Consider the following 20,908-nt stretch of genomic DNA (forward strand, 5'->3'; position numbering starts at 1 on the left):
CACGTGTAGGGCTTCTTGCCTGTGTGGACTCATTGATGTTTGTGGAGGCTCGAGGTGCATCTGAAGCCCTTTCCGCACTCTTTGCATCGGTATGGTCTCTCGTCCGTGTGGACCCTGTGGTGGATGAGAAGTCCTGAGCTGTAACTGAAGCCTTTGCTGCACTCGGTGCATTTACAGGGTTTCTCTCCCGTGTGGACCTTCTGAAGGATGAGGAGGTCAGAGCTGTAAATGAAGCCCTTCCCACACACGTCATAGATGTAGGGCCTCTCCCCCGTGTGGACCCTCTGGTGACTGTCTGAATTCTGCTGGAAGCCTTTCCCACACTTGGTGCATCTGTAGGGCTTCTCTCCCGTGTGGACCCTCTGATGGACGTGAAGGTCTGAGCTTCAGCTGAAGCCTTTCCCACACTTGCATCTGTAGGGCTTCTCTCTTGTATGCAGTCTCTGATGTGTGAGAAGCCCCGAGCTGTAGCTGAAGCTCTTCCCACACACATCACACTCGTAGAGGCGCTGACCCGCGTGAACCCTCTGGTGAGCCTGGAGGTGCGAGTTGTGACTGAAACCCTTGTCGCACTGGTCACACTGGTAGGGTTTCTCTCCTGGGTGCGTTTTCTGATGACTGCTGAGATGCAAGCTACAACTGAATCCCTTCCGGCATTTGACACAGCTATGGGGCTTCTCCCCCAGGTGGACATGCTGATGCTTACGTAAGGTGGACTTAGCATAGAATCCTCTGCCACGCTCGCTGCATGTGTAGGGCTTCTCCCCCGTGTGCAGCCTCTGATGGACCTGAAGCACCGAGCTGTAGCTGAAGCCTTTCCTGCACTTGCTGCATTTATACGGTTTCTCCCGGTGGGGACCCGGTGATGGACAAGCAGGTTGGAGCTTCGCCCGAAGGCCTTGCCGCCCACCTCGCATTTATAAGGTTTCTCTCCCGTGTGCACTCCCTGGTGAATGAGAAGGACTGATTTATACCTGAACCCCTTGCCACAGACATCGCATCCATAGGGCACGTCTCCTGCGTGGGCCCCGGGGAGGCTGTGAAGGTGTGTGTTCTGCCTGAAGACCCGACCGTGCTCGGTATTTTTAAAGGATTTGTGTCCTGTGGGGATTCTTTGAGGTCTCTCCAGACAGGCACCTGGCCTCAAGCTCTTAGCAAACTCTTGATATTTATAGGCTTTCTCTTTCAAGGGCGCCCTTGGCTGAGTGGGAAGGTTTGATTCATCCCTGAGGCCATTTCCACGTTCATTTCTTTTAAAGCCGTTCTCTCTGGAGTTAGGGTGTTGAAGTACTGACTTTTTAATGCAGTTTTCTCTACATTTATCACAGTTACGTGGTTTCCCTCTTTCAGGTTTTCTGTGGTCATCATGACCACATGATATCCTGAAGCCATAATCACCCCAGTCACATTTATATATTGTACTTTCCATGTCGACTTTTTTACACCTTTCCTGAACATTCCATGGCTCATTCACAAAGGCTTTTATCCAAGATTCTTGAATGGAGACAGGTGTCACAGCTTTGCAGGCTGGAAACTCTTGATTTTCTAAATTGCTGGACCCATCCCCTTGAAGACTGTCTACCAAATTTTCCATCTGAGAACCCTGAGTAGATGCTCCTTTCCCCGCTTGACAGAGAGAAGCATCTTCTGAGAACTGGAAATCCATCCCTTGAAGATTTACTCTATGGTCTTGATTCTGAGTTAATTCACCAGCCACCTGTTCCAAGATTTTCCAGTAGGAGAGCTCTCTGTGCAAAAGCAATCTTAATTCCTTTTCTTGAATATACTCCATGTCCTTTTCATCCTTGTCTCCTATGGAGTTAAAGGCAACTTGTGAGAACAAGTACAAGACTGGCTCAGGGATATCAGGCTTTCAGACTTGGACTGATAACGGCCTAGAGAAAAATTCTGCTTTATGTATCATAACTATCGTGGTGCTTCATTCTGTGTCTGAAAAAAGGAAGAGGCTCCTATTAATAAGCTTTGAAGCTAAATGGTTTTTTGTTGTTGTTTTTAGTTTTTTTAAGTTTTTCTTTTTTTAAATTTTTATTGGAGTATAGTTGATTGACACTGTTGTGTTAGTTTCAGGTCTACAGCAAAGGCTAAATGTGAATATGATCCTATTAGCTACAGACTCTGTCTCATCATAGAGCTGCCAAGCAAAAAAGAAATTCTGGAGGGTATTTTACACACGCAAAAATTTACTTCTTTACTTGATAATGCTGTTGTTGATAACAACAACAACAATATCGAATGCTCTTATAACACTTCCTATGTGCCAAAGAGGTACACATATTAACTTATTTAACCCTCAGAATAACATGGAGGTAGGAACCATCAATGTCTTCATTTTACAGAGGAGGAAACCCAGGCACAGAGAGGGTAAGTAGGCTAGTTAAGTTAGTCCGTCGTGCACGAGGAAGTGCGGAGCTGGGATGCCATCATACAAGCCTGATTTTAGAGCCCACGCTTGTGGGCACTCTCACCACACTACCTCCCAGGGTAACTGTGATGCTGGGATGTGTGAGCTGAACTTGGAAAGGGAACAAAGCCCCAAATCCTCCGAAGTGCTCCATCTGTGCCGGTGTCTTCTGTGAGCATATTCAACAGGAATCCAGGGGCTATGGACAAGGTCTGGAGACATAAAAATCTCCGTGTATTCCCGTCACTGCTGGCGAGCCAGCCAACTGTCGTATTTACCACAGAGCTCCACGTGATTTGAAAGATGTGTCCACACTTTCTGATATTCTTTATTGGCTATCGTTTTTATCTTTTAAGGCTGAGGTAACATGAACCTGTTTATAGCCACGAACTTGTAGGATACTGGAGTTAAGTGAGAAATCCATCAGAGGATTGTCAACCTGCTGGAACAGTCTCTCTGCTACCGGCTTGCTTGTCTTACACTGCCAGTCTCTTTCTATCAGAGGGAAGGAAGTCCGGAGACCCCCTCACTCCCTCTGGGTATATCACTCTCTGCAAAGCATGAAGGAAGCATGAGAGGGTCGGGACTGAGTAACAGAAATGAGGTCGCACAACAATCACCTACTACAGTACCTGCCGTATCCACAGGCAAGACCAAGGGTGGGGGACGGCTGCTGCATGGCCAGCTCACCCCTCACTGCCTGGCCAGGACTCTAGACTCCATGGTTCTCACCTGGAGGTGCCTCTCTTGGAGTTTCACTCTCTGTCACCCAAGTCTCTTTGCCTTGTTCCAAATGGGACAGCTTATCAGGCTTGAAAAGTTGTTGCCCTGAAATCGCAAGAAAATGCAAGGCTAAGGCTCGTTTTTGAGGTATATAAAATAATTGGAAAATGCAGCCTTAATCCCATGATTTCCGGGCATTTGAAGGACAGACAAGGAAAAGATTCAGGACTAGTTAAATGAAACTGCTATAACATTTCTATATAAAAAGGATGTAACCTGCATTCCAAGACCCAAAAATAGCCTCTCTCCAGGGAACAAGAGCACACCAGTAAGTTAAGTTTCAATTGCTTAGAGGTTCCTCTCACCCACTGAGAGCAGGTTCCGGAAGTTCTCCAGCATCACGTCTCGGTACAGCTTCCTCTGGGTGGAGTCCACAGCCCCAGCTCCTCCTCCATGAAGACCACGGTCACGTCCTTGAAGGTCAATGGCTCCTAGAATGTGAAGCACCATGAGCACCAACACCCACTGAATGAAAGGTAAACTTGGCATCACGAAGAAAAGTAGACAGGAGAGCAGGAAATTGTTCAGGGTGATGAGTCAAATCCAGTTTTTTAAACGTTTGGTGCCAATAATTTCGATTCTAAGCAACTGATCTTCCATGGTTATCCAAAGAGTTAAAGCAAACATCCTTTGCTCAGTGTGAGCACTTCTGAGGGCCACTTCCTAGAAATGGAATGGCTGCATCACAGGGTCTGCGCATTTTACAATTTGACTCTAACTGGCAGATGATCGACTTGTCCTCCAAAAAGACTGTGACAACTTATAGCTCCAACGGTGCCTAATTTTAACATGGCTGTGTCTGCACACGTCCCCAAATCACCTTCTCTGCCAGAATGGCTGTTTTTCCCCCACCAGCCCCTCACCCCTCCATCAGCTGTTGGGCAAATCCTGCCCTTTGCTGCCATAGCCCCCCACCCGCTGCACACACACACCTTTTAGGGGCTTCCTTGCCAGCACTTGACAGAAGCAACCAATGTGTGTTAAAGCAACCATCGCCCTGTGCAGAGGAGACCTCTAGAGCAGCGGTTCGAACTATGGGATTTAAAATCATACTGTGGGACTTCCCTGGTGGCGTAGTGGTTAAGAATCCGCCTGCCAATGCAGGGGACGCGGGTTCAAGCCCTGGTCCAGGAAGATCCCACATGCCACAGAGCAACTAAGCCCGTGAGCCACAACTACTGAGCCTGCGCTCTAGAGCCCACAAGCCACAACTACTGAAGCCGGCACGCCACAACTGTTGAAGCCCGCGTTCCCTAGAGCCCACGCACCACAACTACTGAGCCCATGCACTGCAACTACTGAAGCCTGCGTGCTCTAGGGCCTGTGCTCCGCAACAAGAGAAGCCACTGCAATGAGAAGCCCGCACACCGCAACGAAGAGCAGCCCCCACTCGCTGCAACTAGAGAAAAGCCCCCGCGCAGCAACGAAGACCCAACGCAGCCAAAAATAAATAAAATAAAATTTAAATAAATAAATAAATAAAAATAAAGTCATACTGTATCATCCTTAGTTATGAACTGTGGCCCAGGGTTTTGTTTTTTTTTTAATCATTTAAGTACTTTATTTTTTTAATTGAATATATTTGACATATAACATTGTGTAAATTTAAGGTGTACAAAGCATTAATTCAATACATTTATATATTGTAATATGATTTCCAGGGTAGCTATATTTAGCACCTCTATCACATTACATACTTATCCTTTCTTTTTACTGACTGGGCTAAGTCAGTTTTAGTCTTTTAGCAAGTTTGATGATTGTAGCACAATATTGTTGTCTATATTAATTATACTGTACGTTAGATCTCTATGGTTTATTTACACCAGTTGCAAGTTTATACCCTTAAACAACATCAATATTATCACCCCACTCCCCCATCCCCTGGTAACTACCATTCTGTTTTTTTACGAGATTGACTTTTTTAGATTCCACATATAAGTGACATCATATGGTACTTTTCTTTCTCTTTCTCACTTATCTCACTTAGCATAATGTGCTCGAGGTCCATCCATGTTGCTGCAAATGGCAAGATATTCACCTTCCTTGTGGAAGAATTATATATAGAGAGAAGCCCAGGTTTTTTAAGAGAATTGCTTTGGTCCATCCAGTGAGAAAAAAAAATGGCCGTTGTAAATTTTGAAATGTAGTAATCAACTATATTATCGTCACGGACTTCAGTTAGACTGTGACATGCTTTCTTAAGAGGGAGACAATTGTACAGGAGGGCTTTGAGAATGATACTTTCCCTTCAGCCTGTCCCTGGAATACCCGTGACAAGGTATTACAAGGTAAGAGTGAGTTGTGATTCCTATTTCACTTTTTTAAAAAATTCAAGGATATATTTTTAATAAGAAAATATTAAGGCAAGGTAGCTGTAGTAAGGTTTAGTGCACACAGGTCAACACACTCAAGAATTATTCAGTTCCTATAAAACAGTATTAGGTCCCAGGAATCAGAGAGATGAGGAAGAAAGACACAGCCCGGCATTCATGAGGCTTGTGTTGGCAGTCCCCAGGGCCACCTCCAAGTTCTATGATTCGCTAGAAGGACTCAGTATATAGTCCCACTCATGGCTAAGACTTATCACTGTTTAACTACACTGAGCCCCTTGAGTCCTGGAGAAATCTCTGAACACGGGGTAGTCTTGGAGACTCCGATCCAGGAGGTGAAGCAACTTGGCCAAGGACACACAGCTTGTAAGAGACAGAGCTAGAACCTTAACACACAGAGCCTTGTTCCAGAGAGACTATACTTTAACAACTGTCCTTAGAAAAGCCAAGATGAGTGTTACCAGGGGACAAGAAAATGAGAAGAAACTTCCAGCTATGAAATAAGTCAAGGGGATGTAATGTACATACAAGGAATACAGTCAGTAACACTGTAACAACTCTTTATGGTGATGGATGGTAACCGGTCTTATTGTGGTCTTATTGATCATTCCATAACATATAAAAATATCGAGTACTAGGTTGTACACCTGAAACTAATATAACATTGTATATCAATCACAACTTAATTATTAAAAAGGAAAAAGAGAAGATACAAAGCAGATAATATCAATACCTTATATTTATAACTCACCTACTATAACGTGGGTACTAGACTAAGTATTTTTTTGTTGCTGTTTTTTGGTTTTGGGGTTTTTTTGGCCACGCTGTGCAGCATGTGGGATCTTAGTTCCCTGACCAGGGATCGAACCTGCACCCCCTGCATTAGTAGCACGGAGTCTTAACCACTGTACCGCCAGGGAAGACCCTAGACTAAGTATTTTTATATGCCTTATCTCATTTAATTGTCTCAGAACTCACCAAAAGTGAGAACTTTCTGGAATGTCGGAAACACTCTATTATCTTGGTTAGGTCAGTAACTACTCACAAGATAGTTACTATAGCTCTCCCTTTTCACAGATGAGAAAAATGGGGACTCAGAGAGTTGAATATTATTTCTCCAAGAACATACACCTAGTAAGTGTCAAGTCAGGACTGAGCTTGGGCAGCCTGACTCACCACGCTGTAACCACCATGCTATCCTGCCGCCCAAATGAGATCAGAGGAGCACAGACTGGAGGAACCCATATTCCCAGTTTGGAGAAGGAGCGTCATCAGCAGAGTACACTTCCAGCCAGAATCCTAGATCGATCTAAGACTAGAGGTGGGAGGAAGCTTGGGCCAGACGTGGTCAGTTTGGCAATTAAACAGATGTGGACCAGCCACTAACTTCCAAATCTTTATACCCAGCTCTGCCTTCCACACTGAGCCCTGCCATATCCAACTACAACTTGCATGTCTAAAAGGTATCTTGAGCCAAAAAAAGCCCAATTAGAATCGAGTTTTTCCTCCCAAATTGTTCTCTCCTTACCCTCTGGGGGTAAACAGTACCATCTACCTTAAAGTTATCCTGTATTCTTCCCTGTTCCTAATTTCTCATATCTAATTCATTTTTTAAAAGTCTGCTAAGAATAATGTTTGGCCCATAGCAGGTGTGCAACAAATATTTGCTGAAGGAATAAACGGAAGGAAACGTGAACAGACCAATGACCACACAAATAACTGAAAAAAAGTCATTCAAGATCAACCATGAGAAAGGGCACCTGGTTTGGAGAACATTACAATTAAGTTTCACCCAAACTTTCATTTTAACATTATTCATTTTTTCTTCATAATTTTGAATTTCCGAAGTATGTGTTCAGTATGAATAGTAAAATAATGCAGAGATGTACAGGTAACTCAGTAGACCCGAGTACAGAATGCAGAAACAGTCAGGTCATGTGAAATATGAATCAATTGATATATTTCTCTCTCTCTTCATACATATAATATATATACATGTATTAATTTATGTATTTATATATATAATATATACAAACATATAAATACATAAATGAACACATAAATGATAAAGATGGTATTTCCGCTGGCTTGCAAATAAATCATTAATGTAATAACTGGCATTGTCATAATTAGCTATCCATCTTGAAGAAAATAAAGTTAAATGTCAACCTTATGCCATTTACAAAAGTAAATTATAGTCACATTAGAGATTTTAATAAAATTAATGTAAATATTAAAAAACCATTTAGGCGCCTTTTGGATTAAGCTTTGGATGGGTAAGGTCTTTTGAAACTAGATATGAAACCAGATTTTCAAAAGACAACAAATCATTTACCTATATAAAAAATTTAACCTTCTTTATGGTCAAGTCACCATTCAGAAAGTAAAGACTGAGATAAAACAAGGGTACGACTTTTGATAGGTGAGTGAACAACGCTACCACTGAAAGAGCGCCTAAAAACATAGTTAGAAATAATGTAATAATGGGCAAAAGTATTTCATAAGCAATTCAGATGAGAAAATACAAATGCAGCCAATAAACACAGGGAAAGATGCTTATCACGCATCCACTATGCAGGAAATTAAAAAACAAAATGGGAGATCTTTGCCACACACCCCCCTCCATCAGATAAGCAACAATGTTTCATACTGATATATCCTTGAAGATGTGGGGAAACGCGTGAATGGCTATGATTTCCTGTCAAATACTCCAGCAATAATATATTAAAAATTTTAAAAAGACGTGTGTTCCTTTTGGCCCAACAATATTTAGAAATCTATACTAGTGAATTTAAAGATTAAAGCAACAGGATATAAGGACGTATGTGTTCGTGTGTATGAAAGGAGATTTATCGCTGTACTGTTTTTAGTGCTAGAATTGGTAATAATCTGAATGGAATAATATAAGTAGTAAAATATGGACCACATGTACAACATACACATTTCCATTTGTTTATAAAGGGGGTGACCTACATATGTTTTTTCACATGACGAAAGGGCTGATGGGTACACATCCTTTCGTTAATGCTGGGCATCTCAGGGAGGACAGAATTGGTAGAGAAAGCCTGATTTTTTTCTTCTAGACCTTGGTATTATCTGACTTAAGTTTTTATTTTGAAGATTATAATAAAATATACGTAAACTAGTACTATTAACTATTAACTAGTACTGTTAGTATTAAGCTGCACAGGCTTAATATTATGAGTTAATAAGACAGACAATCCAAAAAATATCTACATGATAGTACCCTTCTATGTGGTATAAAAGGTGGGGTCAGGCAGGAGCAAAGTCTCATAACTGTGAACCACAATGGCTTTTGAAGAAGTTAAGAAAATAATCTTAACACCCAGGACTCAAAAGGTACATTCACTAGATTTTTTTTTTTTTTTGAGGGAAAAAATTGCTAGAAAAAAAAAATAACCAGAATTCTTAAAGTGTAAAAAAATCACTGTTATGATTGGAAAAAACAAACAAAATATTTCAAGAGATGAGCTAAACAGCCGAATGAACATCACTGAAGAACAAGCCAGTGAACTGGAAAACAGATCAGGCTCCTGGAACACAATGAAAAATTCTGAAGAAAAGAATAAAAGAAAAGTTAAAGAATAGGGAAGATAGATCCAGAAGTTACACCATTTATAGCATGAGTTCCAGTAGGTCCAAATGAAAAAAATCATAGTAACAGTAGACATCCAGGGAGAAAAAGAACTAATCAATGCCAAAAGATCACAGAGCAAGGGCAGTAAAGACCAAGGGTCACTGGCTTTCAAAAATCCTTGAAGATGACACCCAGCCAAAATATTGTCAAGTATAAACACGACAGACCTTTCTGGGGAAAATGACCAGAATAAACTTAGCTCACCAGGAGATGAATGGAGAAGGAATGATAAAAAGGCCAGCACTGGATTTAATGCCAGTAGAAAATGAAGCAACTTATACAAAGTTCTGAGAGTGAATTTAAGAATTCTAAGCCCAGGCAATTTGCCATTTAAGCATAAAGGCAACAGACATTTTTAAGCATGGAAAACTCAGAGGATATGGCATCCACAAGTCTTCTTTGGAAAAGACAACAAACTGTGGAGGAAATTAAGCCAACTGACAGATAAATCAAACTAGTCAGGCATGAAGAAACCGTGGTAAAAGGACAAGTGGTGGGCAACGACTTATATAAAGAGAACTGAGACAACCCAATGGTGGGAATAGATGGTGACAGATGAGAACGGAACCATGATAATAATAATAATATATCAGGAGATGGTGGGAAGTTAAAAAGTGCTAATTTCTTCAGCTCTCATTACAGGGAGTTCATCAATAATATTTAAAATTAAAGCAAATGACTCAAACTTGCAAATTTTTTTTTCTTGGCCATGCAACCCGGCTTGCAGCATCTTAGTTCCCTGACCAGGGATTGAACCCAGGCCCCTGCAGTGAAAGCACCAAGTCCTAACCACTGGACCGCCAGGGAATTCCTGCAAATTTTTTTCTATAATCTCTTTTCATTAGAGAAAGCTTTATAAAATAATATCATGTATTGAAAAAGGTACTTAAAATTCTGCATTCACTTTGACTTCTTTTCCCCCAATTTAAAGACAAGTTACAACATACACGTGTATATATAATGAGAGAGAGAGAGAGAGCGTGCGCACGCGCACATATTTCCATGTCCTAATATTTTCACCCACTTTATCTCACTTGATAGCAGCACAGGATCGAGACAAGAGGACGAATGAAACCACAATAATCCATCAATCCAACACCAATCCAATAGATGGACGTGGAGTCCACTCCACCATCTTTTTTTTTTTTTCGCTGTTATAAACAATGCTGTGATGATCATTCTTTGAACACTTGCTCTGACTTAGAATTCTTGGAGTGGGAAATACTGCAGCAGAGGTTTGCAGAACTTCTGCAAGGGCTGAAATGCCCCTGCAATTGTGTGGATGTACCCATTCCTCCATATGTTAGCTAACAGTGAACACCGATCTTTCAAATCTTTGGTCATCTGCTAGGAAAAGAATCACATCTTGTTTCAATCTGCATCACTTTGATTACTAGAGGCTGATCATCTTTTCATATGATTATTGGTCATTTGTTTTTCCTCTTTTCTCCCTTCCTGAACACGAAGGCTCAGGTCTTTATTCCCAGCTCCTGTTTTTAAAATAAGGATATTAAAATTTTGTTGTCCATGAAGCTTTTTTCACCCAATATGCTGTCTTTTAACTTTGTTCATGGTATAAGTTTTGGTAGCGTGTATTACATGGAGAATACAACATCTGGAAATGAATAAGAAGAAATGTCCCACTGAGGAGAAAAACCTGGGCAGAGAAGGAGGATGCATTATTTGGAGTCACCTCTCTCCATAATGCGGGCTCAGGCCCTTAGATGAAACCATTATTGACAGGCCGCATGTAGAGCAAACAGGCACATTACAGAGTCCTACAGACCTGGGCTCAAATCCAGGATTCACCACTCATTTCTTCATCTCTAAAGCAGAATCATACCACCTCTCTCACGCAGCTATTTTGGGGATAAATGCACTGAGTAATGTAATGTGCTCACCTAATATGTTTTTTTCCCCTCTTTTTCCTTTTACCAAGGGAGGGAGATTATGTTTACTCTCTGATGCCTTACGTTGTTATTTCTGGAGAGAAAAGAGAACTCGACCCACCTGAAACTTGGTTTTGTCTTCCTCATCTTGGGAAAGGGCTGAGGCTTGAGAACGCAGGGCTGTAGGAGAAGAGAGAAGCCTTAAGAAGGGTGGGGCCTGCCTGGGCGCTCTGACTACCTACCTGGACCTCACGAATGTCTGCCCCCTTACAGACTGGTTTCTTTTCACTGGATGCAACTCCTCATCCACTTCACTTTTCCTCTCTCCACACCCGGCTTAGATTCTCCCCCACCCTTCGTAAGCTCTCACCTCTTTCCTCCCGCCTTGAGGAGGAAAAAGTCTCCATGGTGACCCCTCCTAGGTTTCTGGAGCACCAGCAGTTTTATTTATCCTCTGATCTTCCTAAACTGGAGAAGCAGAAGATCCAGTGGTTCTTCATTCTTGAGACTGTCCAAGCTCTGATGAGGAGCTTCAGATGGATACCCGGGGTCCCAAGTACCTACCTCCACCTCCACTCTCCAGAGCCTGCTTCTTGGTTTCCACGTTCCAGGGACCTGTGGGCTCAAGAAGGAACTTGACTTTATCTGAGTTCTTTCTTCTGGCCGCAAAGTTCACACCCTCTGGATGCCATTCATGCAGAGGACATGTACTGAGCGGCTATACGCACAGTCCCTGCTCTGGGGGAACTCACAATCCAGAGAGCCATGCATGTCGCAGATGGCTGTACAGTCAGAGGAGTGTCTGCAGGGAGGGCCCAGCAGCAGAAATCTCGCAGTGAGACACAGGGCCTTACAGAAGAGTACAGACCCACAAACATACAGGACCTGTGCCCTGTGAAGGAAAAGCTGGAGTGTAAAAGCTTCACTAACGCAACAGTCTGGGGGTTGCAAAAATAAAAAATCCACATCCCTGTCCTCAAGGATTCTAAAAATCCGGATATGACAGTGGAATGCTACTCAGCCATAAAAAAAGAATGAAATAATGCCAGTTGCGGCAACATCGATGGACCTAGAGATTATCATACTAAGTGAAATAAGTCAGACAGAGAAAGACAAATACCATATGATATCACTTATATGTGGAATCTAAAATATGACACAAGTGAACTTATCTACGAAACAGAAACAGACTCACAGACACAGAGAACAGATTTGTGGTTGCCGGTGGAGGGGGCAGGGACGGATGAAGTGAGAGTTTGGGATTAGCAGACGCAAACTATTATATATAGAATGGATAAACAACAAGGTCCTACTGTATATCACAGGACCTATATCCTGTGATAAACCATAATGGAAAAGAATATGAGGGACTTCCCTGGTGGCACAGTGGTTAAGACTCCGTGCTCCCAATGTAGGGGGCCCGGGTTCGATCACTGGCCAGGGAACTAGATCCCACATGCATGTTGCAACTAAGAGTTCACATGCCACAATTAAGGAGCCTGAGTGTCGCAACTAAGGAGCCCACGTGCTGCAACTAAGGAGTCCGCCTGCCGCAACTAAGACCCGGCACAACCAAATAAATAAATAAATAAATATTTTTAAAAAAAGAATATGAAAAAGAGTGTATATGAATGTGTAACTGAATTGCTTTGCTGTACAGCAGGAATTAACACAACACTGTAAATCAACTATTCTTCAATAAAATAAATTTTAAAAAATAAAAATAAAAATCAGGATATGGGTGAGCAAATGTCTTCTAAATCAGAGTTTGTAACCTTTCCTGTTCCATGACCTCCTTTGACAGTTGGGTGATATTTATGGACTTCTGTTCAGAATAATGTTTTAAATGCATAAAATAAAACACAGGATGATTTTAAAAGCTAATTACACTGAAAGACAACCTTCAAAAATATTAAAACGTCAAGTGTGTGCTTGTTTATTAATTATCAAGAATGAATCAACTACTGTAATTTCAAAATAGTAATGAGCAGAAGCAATATTTTGAAACATCTACACAAACTGTATTATAAGAATATCTATGATTTATGGGACTTCCCCCGTGGCGCAGTGGTTAAGAATCTTCCTGCCAATGCAGGGGACATGGGTTCGAGCCCTGGTCCAGGAAGATCCCACATGCCGCGGAGCGACTAAGCCCGTGCGCCACAACTACTGAGCCTGCGCTCTAGAGCCCGCAAGCCACAACTACTGAAGCCCACGCACTTAGAGCCCGTGCTCTGCAACAAGAGAAGCCACCGCCATGAGAAACCTGTGCACTGCAACGAAGAGTAGCCCCCGCTCGCCGCAACTAGAGAAAAGCCCGCGCGCAGCAACAAAGACCCAACGCAGCCAAAAATAAAATAAATAAAATAAATGAATTAATTAAAAAATAAATGCTAACCATCGTTTGCGCTTTCAGAGAGTAATAATATTTTGGCTGGTGGAGGGTCCTGCCTTGATGCTGACGCTGCTGACAGATGAGGATGGTGGCTGCTGAAGGTTGGGGTGGAGGTGGTAATTTCTTAAAATAAAAGAATTAAGTTTCAAAAATATAGTCATGTCACTTCTGTGGCCAAAACCTTCACTTGACTCAAAACCTTTGTCCTTTCAATGGCCAAACGACCTTACACTATGAGGCCTCCCAAGACCCCATTTCCTACTTATCCTTCCTCTTTCTCATTCCCGTCAGCCTCTCTGGCCTTCTTACTGGTCTTCAAATAGACCAGTCATACGCCCACCTCAGGGCCTCCACTGCCGTCCCCTTTCCCCAGATGTCCACGGGCCCCCTACCTCCTTTGGGTCCCTACTCAGGCACCACCTTCTCGGTGGCAGCATTCCCTGGTTACCCCACTTAAAGCTGCCAGTTCCTCCGCCAGCACTCCCACAGCCCTCTTCCTGCTTCGTTTTTCTCCATGAAACTTATCATCTAAACTTCCATCTGTTTTTCTTGTTTACTGTCCTTCTGCGCCCACTAGAACGTGAGCTCTCTGAGGGCTGGGATGTCAGTCTGCTCCTGGCACAATGTAGGTGCTCAATAAATATTTATTTAAAAAAAGTTTCTTTATTATTGAAGTATAGTTGATTTACAATGTTGTGTTAACTTCTGCTGTATAGCAAAGCGACTCGGTTATACACATGTATACATTCTTTTTTATACTCTTTTCTATTATGGTTTATCCCAGGACATTGAATATAGTTCCCTGTGCTATACAGTAGGACCTTGTTCTCCCTCCATTCTATAGATAATAGTTTGCATCTACTAACCCCAAACTCCCAGTCCATCCCTCCCCCACCCCTCAATAAATATTTAAATGGAGACTGGGACTTGCCTGAACTCAGCCTGCTGCTACCTGGATCCTGGGTCTGCTGATACCAGTTATAGAGCAGAATGGATTTTGTTCCCCAGCTCGTTCACTTAGTAAATTACAAGCTAAGGACCAGGCGGGGTGTGTGGGGACACCATGGTGATCAGGGCAGGAAAGGATTCTGCACTCAAGCTGACATTCCAGCTGGGAAGACAGCACACATTGACTGAAATTCTACCATGTGACAGGTGCGTGGGATATAAAGAAAGATACCGTCCTTGACCATGTGTGCTCACACGGCAGGGAGAAAGAGGATGACAGAAATAATTGGTGACAAAGGCAGTGGGATGAAGAGGTAACGGGAATAATAGATACTGCAAAGGTAGAAATAACAGATGAATAAAATTATGATGAATAAGATTATGTATGGGGATGAAAAGGAGGAGAACTCAAATGTGAGTCTGGGTTGAAGCTTGAGGAAAATGGGGAAATTATGATGTTTTAACCTAGACAGCAAAAGGAGCAAGGTTTGGGAAGTTACAGCGCTTGTCTCTCAACATTGGGAGCTGTGCAATGATTTGGGTTCAAATTCTGGCTCAGCCACTTGGTAGCTGTACTAACGCTAGAAGAATGACAAACCTCTGAGTCTGTTCTTTCTTCTGTTAAATGAAGATAATATTCCTTACCTGCAGAGTGGAAAGAATTAATTCTTTCTCATACACATACACATGCCTACCTATTTGAATAAAGCTCATAGCCCAGTTCTTGGCACAAAGAAAATCCTCTATAAACTATTATCATTGCTGTTATTCATTCATCCCCAGGCACTAACCTCGGAATACAAGCATCCCTTCATTTAACAAATATACGTTCAGTGCCTAACTACATCTTGGATGCTACAACAAATACTGGGGATGCAGCAGTAAACAAGACGGGCAAGGTACTTGTTCTTATGGTGCCTGCCTTCTGGTGGGTAAGCAAATCTACAAAGGTGATCAGCGATTACAAAAAGGGCAATGAAGAAAAGGAAACACATGTGACAGATTCTTGTTTATCCCCCAGAATGTAAGTTCTCTCAGACAGAACATTGGAGGCAGGTTTGGGAGGGGCAACATTAAATCAGGTGGTCATGGAAGGTCTCTAAGACCCGCATGAAAGTAAATCAGTTGTGTAAAGATCCGGCATGAGAAGAGTACAGAGGGAAGTGCAAGGACAAAGGCCCTGACTTCTGGTGATAACATCTCCTGGCCAAGTGACACTTGTTAAGTTTCTTAACCTTTCTAAGCCTCAGTATTCTTATCCGTAACATGGGACTAATATTATCTAACTTCTGCAGTTGCTGAGCAAATTAAATATATATTAATTTACTCAGGGACTTCCCTGGTGGTCCAGTGGCTAAGACTCCGCACTCCCAATGCAGGGGGGGCCTGGGTTCAATCCCTGGTCAGGGAACTAGATCCCACATGCCACAACTAAGACCCCAGTGCAGCCAAATAAATAAATAAATAATAAATAGAAAAATTAATTTACTCATTCACATATTTATTGACAGGCTACTATATGCCACACACTGTTCCAGGGACCAGGGATACAGAAGTGAAAGCCCTCAACATAATAACTGTCATATAATAAGCGCTTAATTAATGCATACCATTACAGTTACTGTTACCTCTTTCCTATTACCTCTTTCCTATACGTAGCACATCCTTGAAAGAGTGTAAGCCTGAGCAATCTACTGACCAAATGAACCACCACTAGGAGCCAAGGAGAGCACATACCAATAAGACACCAGGAAATTCCCCCACCTTAGAAGAAACCCATTTCTGAGTGAAGGCGGTAAGGCTGAGGGGCCTGAACGGGACATTTGTCAAAACCATGGGATGAACAATGAGGTCGGGAAAACAGGCCTCTATTTGGGAAGACAGCAAGCATTGACATAAAACAACAACAACAAGAGACCAAAGTCCTACTCACCTGCAGCTCCAATGGCAAGAGACCTGGGATTATTCCTTCCTCTTTTATGCAGTTCTCTCTGGCAAAGGAACAGTTGGAAGAGAGCCAAAAAAAAAAAAAAAAAAAAAGAGAGCCATGAGATAACATGATTTTATCATAATTCCCAACACACCCCAGGGAAAAATCTCTGAGCACCAGTTGGATGTAATCTACTCCTCCCTTTAACCTACCCTTCCTGTAATCAACTCCTATTACCTCCTTCAGGTGTCCTGGAAAGGGACCACCCTCCCTACAGGACTCAGAGAGAAGGGCCCATGCCAGCCCTGCTTTGTGCCTTGTCTACAAGCCTGCACTCACTGTAGCTCCCAGGAGACAAAGAGAATCAGGACACGGTCTCGAATTGAATTCAGAGCTGTGACTCCCACATGCTATGTGACATTTTAATTTTGGGGGGAGGGGGAAGGATTTTTTTATTGAAGTATAGTTGATGTACAATATTATATGTTACAAGGTGTACAATATAGTGATTCACAATTTTTGAAGGTTATACTCCATTTATAGTTATTATAAAATGTTGGCTATACTCCCTGTGTTGTGTAATAAATCCTTGTAGCTTATTTTATACACAACAGTTTGTACCTCTTAATCCCCTACCCCAATCTTGCCCCTCTCCCCACCGGTAACCACTAGTTTGGTCTCTATATCAGCTATGTGACATTTAGAGTGGAATTCAACCTGTGTGTACCTCAGACGCTACAAAAACCAGACGCAGCAACAATACATCAGCAAAAGAATCTTTCACAACTTGCACAGTGCTTTAAAATTCTCCAAGGAACACATACAGAACATGAAGATTCAACTTCAGCAGCTCTTTACAGAAATGCCTTCACAGACAGAAATCTCCCGAAATTGGTACAGAAGTGGGTGGGCGGCTACCGTGAAAGAATTCAAGATACCATCAATCCTCGACTGCCTGGATTGGAGTCTCCCAAACGGGAGATGCCCGTCTCAGAGTCGGAGCTGCCGGCCTCAAACTGCCTCTTCCGAGCCTGAGGCGTACGAAGGGCTGCCGGCCCGGGCCCCGCCCCCCATCCCACCCCGGGATGCTCGGCGACCCGCCTCCTCAAACCCTTCCTTCGCCAAGCCGAGCTCGTTGAAATTCCCTGGTTCCGACCCTCCGCCATTCGCCGCTCTTTTCCCCCTCAGATCCTTGAGATCTGGCCCCTGTGCCTGCGGCCGGAACAAAGACCTCCAAGAACACTCACGGCCCTTTTCGTACTCCCCACGGCATAAGAAACCAAAGCAGTGGTGCGCCGACCGGAAGCGGAAGTGGGCGACTACGGAGGGCCCGGACTACACTTCCCAGAACCCTCTGCGGCGCGCTGTCTTAGTTTGAGTCCAGATGGTGATGGAATTAAGCGTGCACCTGGAGCTTTGCCAGACTAGTGCCGGAGGGCGGGGGACGCTCAAAGTTGCAGCGCTCAGCTTTGGGGCGCCGCTACACTCTTCTTTCCTCAAAAAAAAAAAGTTAGGGACTTCCCTGGTGGCACAGTGGTTAAGGATCCGCCTGCCAATGCAGGGGACACGGGTTCGACCCCTGGTCCGGGAAGATCTCAGAAGATCCCACAGGCTGCGGAGCAACTAACCCTGTGCACCACGACTACTGAGCCTGCGCTCTAGAGTCCGTGAGCCACAACTACTGAGCCCGCGCGCCTAGAGCCCCTGCTCTGCAACAAGAGAAGCCACAGCAATGAGAAGCCCACGCACCACAAGGAAGAGTAGACCCCGCTCACCACAACTAGAGAAAGCCCGCCCGCAGCAACGAAGACCCAACGCAGCCATAAATAAATAAATAAATAAATAAATTTATTTTTAAAAAGTTACCACTCACTACTAACACGTTCACATTGTAGAAAGTCTGACAATAGTCTCAAACAAATCCACAATCCCTTACAGGGGATACAAAGCATTACTGAAGCTTTGGTGTAAATTATATATAATATATATAATTATTATATATTTATATATATTAAATATATAACACATATAAAAATCATATGTATTATATATGTATACATATTGTATTATATTACATATTTATATATATACATATATACATAAAATTCCAAAATAGTGCATGGTCATTGTTAAGAAAACAGGGGAGAAAAGTAAGAAAAAAAAAAGGAAAAATGTAAGAAAAAAGGACGAAATTAAAGTCGTCTGTAATCCTAGCACCCAGAAACAATCATCATTAATATCTTGGCCCGTTTACTTCTTGATCCCCTATGAGAGTAAATACGTATTAAAATTATTTTCTCCCCACAAAATTGGCATAATATTTTGGAACTATTTTTTCTCTCACTTTATATATCATGGGTAGCTTTCCATGTTACTAAATAATGGAATCATTTTAAGTGGTTGCTTAGGATTGTTTAGTTTTAGATGTTACAACCTTGTCCGCCAATGACGTTATGCTTCCAGTCTTAGTGTATCAAAACTAGGCATAATAATTTTCTTGAAATTTTCCCAATTTGATAAACCAAACACAGTGTCTCATTATGGAGATGTTGAATAGATGTTAATATATCAGTGGTGGGTGAATTGCCTATTTATATATCCTTTGTCCAGTTTTCATAACTGATTTGAAATGTTACCATGTCAAATACTAATTATGGTTCATACTCAAATGTATATTCTGAATGCTCTGTTTTCTTCTAGAGATTATTCCAGCTGTTTGGGTTTTAAGCTCTTTCTTTTTTTCTGTTTTGTTTCCCCTATAGGTTTATCCTGCTTTCATCTTATCTCCATTCCTACTGATTTCTTAATCCTCAATTATTTTTCATTCCACTTCCCAATTTGAGTTCTATGATTCATGTATTGGTTATATTTTGCTGTTGTGATAACAAGCGTTTAAGGTTATGGAAACTGCTAAAGATTTTGGCAAACTATAAAATTTAATATTCCCTGTTTAGATCGCTGCTTTCCTCTACCCTACATGAACATCCTTTAATTGTGAGTTTAAATTCCCTTATAAACCAAGATTAAATAGTAAGAGATTTTAATCTTGCAAGTGATGGTTTTAATTATTTTTTGTTTTAGTGTCTTGACATATAAAAATTTTAACTGAATGATTTCTGTGTTGTTCTATGTATATATACATATATATGTGTATTTTACAATTTAATATTTTGTTTCCTCATTGCTTTTTGGTCATAGACAGTAGATCACAATCCAATCTACTTAGCTGAATTTCCAGAGAAATTATAATAAATATATATATTCCCAGCCCAACATCCTACTCTTAACCCACTGAATCACGAATCTAGGCTAGGGCACAAGAAATAGCATAATTTTAGACAGTCAGGGAAAATTTGAAATTGGCTGTTTTAGGAAGCTCTGGTCTACAAACTGTAAACAAGCCATATGTATTTCAATATAAGGTATCATCTCCTGAAGCTCTACCATTTTATCCATTATGTTACTGTATGAAGATGACTGAATATGTGGGTCAGTTCCTATGTGTATTTTACTTTTTCTACTGAATGCAAGAGGTGTGGTTACCCCCCAATTCTCTATCACTAACCATTCATGATTATTATATTTATATAAGCATTATGGTTGGTACTTTTTTCCAGTAAACATTGATCTTTTCCTACTTAGTGCTCTTGACTTGATTTTTTTTTTTTTTTTGGTTGGGGCTGCCTTTTCTTTATTTAACCAGCTTTACTGAGATATAATTGACAAATAACATCGTGTAAAGTTAAGGTATACAACGTCATGATTTGGCATATGTCTGCATTGTGATACATAAGGTTAGTGAACACATCCATCACCCCATATAGTTACCTTGCTTTTTGGTGGTGAGAACATTAAGATTTGCTCTCAGCTTATTTCAAGTATACAATAAAGTATTGTTAACTTTAGTCACCATGCTGACCATTAGATCCCCCAAACTTATTCATCTTATAATTGAATGTTTGTGTTCTTTGGCCAATATCTTCCCATTTCCCCCACTTCCCAGCCCCTGACAACCACCAATCTACTCTCTGTTTCTATGAGTTCAACCTTTTTAGACTCCACATGTAAGTGAGATCATACAGTATTTGTTCTTCTCTGTCTTTGCATTTGCTCTAAGTAAAAAAGGTCACCTTTTAAAAGTCCTGAGTGGCTAAAAACAAATATCCGAACTCCTTGCTGAGATCCCTTACAGAGGACTTCTCGCCGCCTTCTTTTTTTTTTTTTTAAGTATTTACAAAGTTGTGTTAGTTTCTGGTGTACAGCAAAGGATTCAGAGATATATATATATATATATATATATATATATATATATATATATATATATATATATACATACACACATATTAATATATATATTATATATATGTGTATATATATTCTTTTTCATACTTTTCCATTATGATTTACTATAGAATATTGAATATATTTCCCTGTGCTATACAGTAGGACCTTGTAGTTTATCTATTTTATATATAGTAGTTTGTATCTGCTAATCCCAAACCCCTAATTTATCCCTTCCTCACCCCCTTTCCCCTTTGGTAACCATAAGTTTG

At 41.6% G+C, this 20,908-nt stretch overlaps 2 protein-coding genes across 2 annotated transcripts in view; both read right to left on the reverse strand.

The window, feature by feature from the left end:
* ZNF285 (zinc finger protein 285) overlaps positions 1–3,229 on the reverse strand; it is a 22,224-nt gene extending 18,995 nt beyond the window's left edge. Inside the window, 1 exon segment of the mRNA XM_068527232.1 lies at positions 3,155–3,229. The gene's annotated coding sequence lies outside the window, so the exon portion shown is untranslated.
* Positions 1–17,370, reverse strand: part of ZNF229 (zinc finger protein 229) — an 18,382-nt gene extending 1,012 nt beyond the window's left edge. The window contains 9 exon segments of the mRNA XM_068527233.1: positions 1–847; positions 850–1,818; positions 3,499–3,579; positions 3,582–3,636; positions 11,204–11,262; positions 11,453–11,550; positions 11,647–11,697; positions 16,359–16,416; positions 17,083–17,370. Coding sequence (XP_068383334.1) covers positions 1–847; positions 850–1,818; positions 3,499–3,579; positions 3,582–3,636; positions 11,204–11,262; positions 11,453–11,489 — 2,048 coding nt within the window. The 5' untranslated portion in view covers positions 11,490–11,550; positions 11,647–11,697; positions 16,359–16,416; positions 17,083–17,370.
* Positions 17,371–20,908: the final 3,538 nt, after the last annotated feature.

Source organism: Eschrichtius robustus, chromosome 19 (assembly GCF_028021215.1).
Source record: "Eschrichtius robustus isolate mEscRob2 chromosome 19, mEscRob2.pri, whole genome shotgun sequence".
Lineage (NCBI taxonomy): Eukaryota > Metazoa > Chordata > Mammalia > Artiodactyla > Eschrichtiidae > Eschrichtius > Eschrichtius robustus.